Source organism: Dendropsophus ebraccatus, chromosome 7 (genome assembly GCF_027789765.1).
Source record: "Dendropsophus ebraccatus isolate aDenEbr1 chromosome 7, aDenEbr1.pat, whole genome shotgun sequence".
Classification (NCBI taxonomy): domain Eukaryota; kingdom Metazoa; phylum Chordata; class Amphibia; order Anura; family Hylidae; genus Dendropsophus; species Dendropsophus ebraccatus.
Window position 1 is genome coordinate 90,297,648 of NC_091460.1, and position 9,057 is coordinate 90,306,704.

Here is a 9,057-nt window from a genome sequence, read left to right on the forward strand (position 1 = left end):
GGCAAAGAAAAAGGAGGGAGCAGGTGGAACGGCTACAGGCAGCTTTTTAACACACATTACAAAATTATGACTTTGCAATGTGTGTTAATTGAGGAAAAGAGGGGGGAAAAAAGCTGGAGTTCCCCTTTAAGGCTTTACTAAGGGGGGCCTGCTCTGGATTTATTAAGAGACACACGGCTGTCGATAAATCTATCACACCTGCTCAGATGTCTACAGCAGCTCAAAACTGGTACATATTTTAACTACAATTTATGCCTCTTTGCATAGGTAAATGATAGAAACTTGCATGTGGGAAGGCCCTGCCCTTTCAGCCAGAATGGTGTAGAGCAGGGGACAATGGGGTAGGAGACTGACACTCTCTCGGTATGGTGCACATATTGCTAATGTTTCTAACTGGTTTTGACATTGCTTCTCGTTTATTATTGGTTATCAGTGGATAGAAACTTGCATGTGGGAAGACCCTCTGTTACATCATTTACAAAGCTGCTAAAAAAAAAAAAAAAAATTGAATGATCCACAACAGACAGACATTAGCCCCTTGCCACTACTTAAACATGGTGGGTGAGGTTTTGTTTCAACACAATCTCTCCAAAAGCTCTATTTGCTAATAAGAAAACTGCTGGAAAATTGCTAACATCTACACGCTAATTAGACTATACTGGGGCTGAAAGTATAAAGTCTTTTTATTTCTCATGGCTCCCAGACCTTCCTTGGTTGATATACAGAGCTCTGTACATCAAACAAGAAGGGCCTTGAAAGTGAGGGCAAGCAAAAAGAAAAGAAAAAAGCCAGGCTTTTCCACTTAAGCAGCTCAGCCACTACTCCTTGACTGAGATGTAAAGATGAGATTTTAATTTGGTAGCTCCTTGGCCAAACAAATATCCAAAAGGTGTTTGCAGCTTTCAGCAGCAAATGCAGCCGAAAGATTTTATCAGCTGCCTACTTGCTATTGGTAGACTAAAGCTATCAGCTATAGTACAAGTGGATCTAACCTGCTAGACACTGAATGAGCTATATAATGGAGTTAATAAGTTGGATTTAATTGACAGCCGGGGAACTGTGCTGCCATGCGCTTCATCTGCCTATTTCTCAGGATTGCAATGGGTGTAATGCTGCGTTTACACAGACAGATGTATTAGACAGACAGGGAATGGATTAGAAAAGAGGAAAAATCTCAGCGTTTCCTTTATGACCTGTTCTCTGTTTATAGTCTGTTCCTGGTTTTGGCTTCCAAGATCTGTCAGCTAAAGGCCCTATTCCACCAACAGATTTGAAGCCAAACCCAGGAACAGACTATAAACAGAGATCAGGTCATAAAGGAAAGACTGGATTTCTCTTCTTTTCAAATCCATTCCTGGGTTTGGCTTCAAATCTTTGGCAGATAATCTGTCGTCAGATCTGTTGGTGGAATAGGGCCTTCAATCTGTCTGTGTAAACGCACCATTAAGAATGTCACTCAATGTAATCTTTATCATTATCTTGATTCTGTAGGTCAGTCCAATTACAATGCTACACATACAGTAGCTTTTGTATTATTTTACTACTTAAACATTTTTCTTGCTAAGTAAAAATTATAAAAATGTTTAAATGGGCCCTGTCATTAAAAACAACTTTGCATATTCTGATAGAGCTATTCTATTCTGCATATCTGTTATTCACTTCATTAAAAAAAAAGTTTCTACTCTTCTGCCTGTTGTGAGTACTTTGACACATTCAGGGCTTAAAAGCAATACAAGAAGTGTCAGGGGGGCAGGTGCCCCATTCAGAGCTTTGTGCTGTGAATCACAGAGGATTCAGCCTAACAGCTGACTACAGAGCCTAGCAAAGCACTTTGTTTAGCTACTACTGTAAATTCGCTCATCCCTAATTATGACTTTTATGCTCCCCACCAGTCAAGTCTATGTTATTTTACCACAACAGCAATATTTTCAGGTAAAAACACCATTTCTGTCCTGGCAACATTGCATCAAACTTTCTGTTTTCTGCATTCTGTTACCATGACTTTGTTGAATCACCAAGGCCCCATTTAGGCCCCCTTCACACGTCCGGAAAATCTGTCCAGATTTCCTATCAGGAAATGCGGACCGATTTCCGGACTCATAGGCTAACATTAGACACTTGACACCCTTCCAGAAGGGTGTCAGTTCTGGAAAATAGGACCTCCGACCACCGCCCAGACCTCTGCACTGCACTCTGCTGGCAGGCCATGATGGGAGTTGTAGTTCTGCAGCCTGTGGCCATCCAGGTTGCAGAAGTACAACTCCCATCATGGCTCTGCAGGCAGGCCATGATGGGAGTTGTAGTTCTGCAGCCTGTGGCCATCCAGGTACACTAGGGGCTGTGTGGGTACCTGTGATTTATGTTTGCATACTAGACCATATTATCTCATCAGGAAATCATGAAGGTTTTTCCTGATGGTAAAAACTGATTACTGTCAGGAAATCCTGATACTTTCCTGATGACATTTGAGGTCTCCTGATCAGGATTTCCTGACAGTAAAAACTGACACGGACGTGTGAATGGGGCCTTACACGTCAGTGTCAGTTTTTACTGTCAGAAAATCCTGATCAGGAGGCCTCAAATGGCATCAGGAAAGCATCAGGATTTCCTGACAATAATCGGTTTTTACCTTAAGGAAACCATAAGGAAATGTCTTTAGGATTTTCTGATGGAAAAAAAAAAACTTTTTTCAATATGGTCTATTATTCCAACATACATCCCAAGTACCCACACAGCCCCTAGTGTACTGTGCCACCATCTCCCCCTCATGTACCATGCCATCGTGTTCCCCTCGTGCCATGCCATCATCTCCCCCTCATGTACCATGCTAGCCCCAGCGGGGGTTGCAGAATCCCAGCGGCGGATCGCTGCAGGACAGGAACTGCCTTCTCCACTGGTCCTTTGGGGGGGGGGGGGGGGGGGGGGCTCTCCCAGGCAATCCACAGGTCCGGACGCTTTCCTGATGAAAATAGGACAGGATCTAAAAAATCCTGACCTATTTTCCCAGAACGGACACCCTTCAGGAAAAATCCTGAAGGGTGTCCGTGACTAATGTAATCCTATGGGTCCGGAAATCAGTCGTGGATTTTCCGGACGTGTCAAGGGGGCCTAATAGTCCCCGCTTCAGCAGCTTTTCCATAGACAGGAAATGGAAAATAGGACTACAAAATTGTATAGTCCCCGACTCAAGTGACAACGCATCATCCCCAGTCACAGGCAATTTCTGATGTCACTGTGTCCAGCTGCAGCACAGCCAATAAGGTAGGCCCAGAGCACTCTCCACACATCGCTTGGCCCAATAGTTCCACATTGAATGAATGTCTTTGTATTTTTCACTCTGTAGAAACAGAACACTGGGAAGAGACTTCTAAACGCTCCTGCCTCCTGTCCGCACAGAGACAAGCAGAGCATCATGATGCTGTCATATGTAGCATTCTTTTCTGTGTATGCTACGTATTAGCGTACAAAACTCAATTGGATTGTTAAGTTACACTTGATCCTGTATACACAGGTTTTATTTTTACTGTCATTTTCCCTAAATCACATTAAAACCATAACCATTTTAGAACCATAAACCATTTTGGAAAAAAGACAAAATGACAAGTTTCTGCAAAAAACTGCATCGCATGAATGCAGCATCACAAATGTGCAATTGTTTAATTACCCTAAGGGAGGCATTTATTAAGTCCGGCGTTTTTTACGCCGGACGTAAAAATGCCCCCGCAACTCCGGCGCTACGGAGATTTATGTAGAGGCGGACTGCCTCTACATAAATCCCGTGCGCGCCGTTGCGCACCGCCGAAAACCTACACCAGCTGAGGACTGGAGTAGGTTTTCGGCGTACATTTTGGCGGAACGGATGGTAAATCGCGCGGACTCTGAGTCCGCGCCCTCCGTTCCGCCCACTTTCCGCCCCCTGGCGTACTCGGCGGAAAGTGCCGATTTGCGAATATTTTATTCGCAAATCCGCCATTTTTGAATAAAAAAAGACGCAAATCGGCACTTTCCGCCGAAAATCATCCATTCGCCGGATGATACATGTGGCCCTAAGTGTTTTGGTATATTTAGCTTCTAACAAACCCTGTTACAGCCCTAGAGCCTAAACGTCAACCAAACTTTGGAAGTGTCAGAGGCTGGTCAGAAGTTTGCATTGGTGGCTATGCAAGGAGGCAGAAGCAGCCAGCTAAGTGACAGCTCTCATCAGAAAGCCTGGTGTGCAGTGTATGGAATAAGCAAATATACCTGCTTAAAGTATGGACCTGCTTTGTTGCAGAATGTTGATGATAGTTGTTGACACACAAAACTGATTTCAATAATAATTTAATATATAAACAATGATACAAACAAGAAAGTCACTTAACTATGTACACTTAAAAACAAAAGTAGGTTTTTCCACTAAGGACAGTCCCGGGATTTCTTCCGTACAGCAGAAGAGGGCTTTATATATAGCCCATAGGGCAAATGAACACTCAGGAGAACAATGATGAAGTATTATAATACATACTGCCACGTAGTATACGTCCACAGTTTTACTAACAAAAAAAATTAGAAAAAGTAAACCTAGATGTTGTCCCACATGGTAGCTGTATAGCACCCGCTATATGTGTATACACTCACTATAGGCTGAATCTTCTGCTAATTTTATGTAATATTGGAATCAGTAGGAGATCTGTTTCTGTTGTTCGGTCAGTCCAATGTGCCTACAAAATAAATAAATTACTTTCAATGTAATGTTACATGACAGCTGTGCAATGCTCTTATAAGTAGGTGATGGGCTGCTTATGAAGGTGTAAAACAAAAGGAAAATAAATACTTTTTAATTCCCCCCTTCTAGGGTAGATATGGGAAATAACCCCCTCTAAATACATAGAAAAACATTCGCTGTAACTTCCCAGGACAATGCCATATCGGAGTCACTTACACCTTCATTCTCATGAAATTGCTAGTAAAGACCCTAATATTCGGAAACCAGGAAGACAGGAGGGGCTCTGCGGTACTTGTAGGGATGCACACATCTGTGTTAAACTAGGGTAATTTTTTTTTAATTTTCTTACAAAGATCACATTTTATTTATCCCCCCCCCCCCCCCCCGATGTATTACACATTCCTTACATATACAGTTACATCAAGTAGAATACCAGGAAAGAAAACAAAACTTCTTAATCTACCCCACAGGTAAATAACTTAGCAGGTGTGGTAAGTTCTCTGGTACCTCAGGGCCCTGCAGTGGTGACATAGAAGCGGGCCGCCATGAATATATATATTTGTTTTTTGGCGCTATCAGCCATGGGGATAAAATGATGCAAGACATCCCTAGATAACATCTTTGAGGGGTGCAGTTCCCAGAATGGGGTATGTCTTTGTTTTTCACACACCATTACAGAGGCTTTTGGGTCCTAAAACCAAACTGATAGAGAAGCTGCCACCAGTAACAGCATCAGCTATTCTCACAAAATGGCCTCATATTTAGAGGAGTAGTCCAAGTAAGGATGACAGCACAAAATACAAAGAGTGGGTTCTTTCTGGTGACTCCATGTCCAAACAGGCTTGAATCTCACACAGCATTTTTTGTGCCAAAACCAGAAGAGGATCCAACAGGAAAGAAGTACTTCCTTTATTTTTTCCCTCCCATGTGAATCCAATTTGGCTTTGGCACAAAAAAATGCTAGTTTTTTCAGCTTTTTGCGCTTTTTTTATGGCATTTTATACCTGCATTCATTTATTTATTGAGGATAGTGTCACAGAGTTCCCTCTCTATACTGACAGGGAAAGCACACAATCCTAGTGAAGAAAACGCCATGTACTGAGGCAGGAAAAGGGGGCTCGATGGCCTAGAAGCCCCGCCTCTGCTGAGAACATCATCCGAGCAACCGCAGGGGACAGTATCACTTTAAGGGTATATTCACACGAACGGACTCGCAGCGAGATTCTCGCTGCGAGTCCAGCAGGTCCTGGCAGTTCCAACACACTATATACTCGCTGCGGTCTGAATGACCGCAGCGAGTATGTAATTCTACCTCCTTCTGCTCCCCCGCTGTAAGCATACATTACCTCTCCTGGCTGCACGGGTCCGGCGTCCTGCTCTCCCGTCCGGCCAATGAGTGTGTTGCCCAGTCGCAGCCACTGATTGGCCGGACGGGAGAGCAGGACGCCAGGAGCTGCCGGATTTGCAGCCTCTGTTCGTGTGAATATACCCTAAAAATTATTTTTAAGTTTAAAAAGTGTCAGTTATAACTAACTCATTATAACTTACCTTCCAGAAACGCGAATTCATCAAAAGCATCTATTGCATTATCTAAAACAGAAAGACACTGTAAATATACACCTATATCTTTATTATAAGCCAATACCACAGCAACAAATGCACGGAGTACCTAACTAGTGTGATGGGGAGATTACAGCAAGAGAAATGTAGTTGGTTAAATAGATACAGCTCCAAGGGAATGTATAGATGTGGCCATTATGCTGTCTATACGTGTCTGATCACAATAAAGATTAATACTAAGCAGAGTAATGATCTTCAAGGGATGGGCACAAATACTTGCAGGTTATGTCTAGGGATGATCGAGATCTGGTTACTTAACAGGATGGGCGAGATCGGTTATTAGTATGGGTGTGATCTATAGGAATCTGTTATTAGGATAGGTGTAAACTGTAGGGATCAGTTATTAGGATTAGTGTAATCTATAGGGATCTGTTATTAGCATAGGTGTAATCTATAGGGATCTGTTATTACGCTAGGTATGATCTATAGTGAATGATATTACAGGCCCAATTGCCTTTATATCAATAGTCTCAAATTAAATGGAGGAAGCAGTGGGGGACGAAGTCTAGGCAGGTGAACTCCAATCAAGAAACAATAGTTACCCCAGCTCCAGCCTCCCTACTGTACTGAGCTTTAGGATGATGCAACACAAGCTTAGTAGCTATGGACCTGTCCGGAAGTAAAGAAATGTATAAAAAGATCTATACCCAGGTCCTTCCGTTGCAGGGTCTTCCTCTTTCCTCTTTGGGCATAGACATAGGCATCTTTAGCTATTGTTTCAATAAACAATTCCTATTGAAAACAAAGTCATTATATTGATATACATGTTTGTATATAAGGTAAATTGTCTTACTAGCTCGGTGATCCAGTAGTATTTCCTCCATTTTTACCTTTGGTGAACGCCATGAAACTGCGAAAACATATCTACTTCAAGGGGGTTGTCAAGCAGTCGGCCTTTTTTAAATATTGCAATAAGAATCCTTACCTGCGCCACCCCTCCCCCCGGTGTCGTCCCCCGCTGACTGCGGAGCCTGCACTTCGGAGACAAACTCTTATTGCGAGTGACAGCCTGCGGAGCCAATCACTGACAGATGGGACAGTCCCGGGGCCTGTGATTGGCTGAGCGGGCTCTTTCCCAAGAAGTTGTCTCAGAAGTGGAGTTTCTGCAGTCAGCGGAGGACACCAGAGAAACGTGCACTGGTAAGGATAACATTCTTATTGATTGATACAAACCAGCAGCAAGATATTTAAAAGGACAACCCGCGGGGATGCTTCTGTATACTGATTTATAATACTCTGTAATAGAACTATTAAAACGTATAGTTTATTTACAGCCCTACAAGACACACCCCCCCCTCACTGTGGCCGGAACGTCTCTCCACCCCTATCCAGCCATCACCGTGGCCGCCCCTCCCCTCAGCCGTCACCGTCCCTCCCCTCAGCCGTCACAGTGGCCGCCCCTCCCCTCAGCCGTCACCGTCCCTCCCCTTCAGCCGTCACCGTGGCCGCCCCTCCCCTCAGCCGTCACCGTGGCAGCCCCTCCCCCTTAGCCCTCACCGTGGCCGCCCCTCCCCCTCAGCCGTCACCGTGGCCGCCCCTCCCCCTCAGCCGTCACCGTGGCCGCCCCTCCCCCTCAGCCGTCACCGTGGCCGCCCCTCCCCCTCAGCCGTCACCGTGGCCGCCCCTCCCCCTCAGCCGTCACCGTGGCCGCCCCTCCCCCTCAGCCGTCACCGTGGCCGCCCCTCCCCCTCAGCCGTCACCGTGGCCGCCCCTCCCCCTCAGCCGTCACCGTGGCCGCCCCTCCCCCTTAGCCGTCACCGCCCCTCCCCCTCAGCCCTCACCGTGGCTTTGCTGATGATAAACACCGCTTCCTGACTGGCCAAGGACACGTCCGGATCCGACTTCATCAGCGCCTTCACACGGGACATGGGAAGCCTCCCGAGCTTCTGTGGCGGCGGAGCGGGGGCCGCCGTCTCCTCGGGTTCCTCTCCCGCACTCTTACCGCCGGTCTCGTTCTCCCCAACCTCACACACCGCAGCTGCGGCACCTGCAGTCACCTCCTCCTCAGCAGCCATGGAAGCGAAGCTGTACTCAGAGATGAGCGCGGGAAAATATCACGTGACTTATAATGTTTAGGTTCGGGAGGAGGGGACGTTTCCTATTGGTAGTTCAGGCGTACGGGTATCGGCGGCGCATGCGCTTTACGTCATGAAAAGTGACTAAATCCCATAATTGAGATGGACCTGGTCCTTCCCAGTCATGGGGTTTAGCAGGCTCCACAGCAAGGACCTTCTCGCCCCCTAGTGGTCAAGTCCTGAATAGTTCTAGTACTTTGCCATCTCACATTGAATTGGCTATTTCCCATTGTCTCAAAAGGACCAGGTCCGACTCTTCACCAGTCTTGAGAGATTAGCCAGCTCTATAGGCTACAGGAGCTATTTCCCATCATCTGCAGTGACCATTTATTCCCCTATAAGGGTGCGTACACACGTACAGGATCTGCTGCAGAACCTGTACATGTGAACACACCCTTGGGGTATATGCACACTAAGGAATCTGGGTGGTTCCTATTATGGGGGAAGATGCACGTGGCCACGAGCAGGGGGCAAGCTGCGGAATCTGCAGTGGATTATCTGCCATATTCCTTAGTGTGCACATACCCTTAAAGGGGTTATCCAGTGCTACAAAAATATGGCCACTTTCAGAGACAACACGACTCTTGTCTCCAGTTCAGGTGCGGTTTGCAATTAAGCTCCATTCACTTCAATGAAACTGAGCAGCAAAACCCCACC

General features: G+C 45.8%; 1 protein-coding gene across 3 annotated transcripts in view; it reads right to left on the reverse strand.

Moving 5' to 3' along the window:
- The window catches only part of POLE4 (DNA polymerase epsilon 4, accessory subunit), a 10,894-nt gene extending 2,465 nt beyond the window's left edge, over window positions 1–8,429 (reverse strand). The window contains exons 1-5 of one of the 3 annotated variants that reach the window (XR_011363841.1): window positions 8,107–8,429; window positions 6,973–7,057; window positions 6,254–6,295; window positions 4,618–4,700; window positions 4,305–4,532 (exon numbers count right to left, since the gene is read on the reverse strand). Coding sequence is in view for 1 of the 3 variants with exons in the window: in XM_069976633.1 (XP_069832734.1) it covers window positions 4,687–4,700; window positions 6,254–6,295; window positions 6,973–7,057; window positions 8,107–8,340 (375 nt within the window). In the remaining 2 variants the exon portion in view is untranslated. Of the gene's footprint in view, window positions 1–4,304; window positions 4,701–6,253; window positions 6,296–6,972; window positions 7,058–8,106 lie in introns of those variants that run through there. The other 2 variants (XR_011363842.1, XM_069976633.1) reach the window with 2 other exon arrangements.
- Window positions 8,430–9,057: the final 628 nt, after the last annotated feature.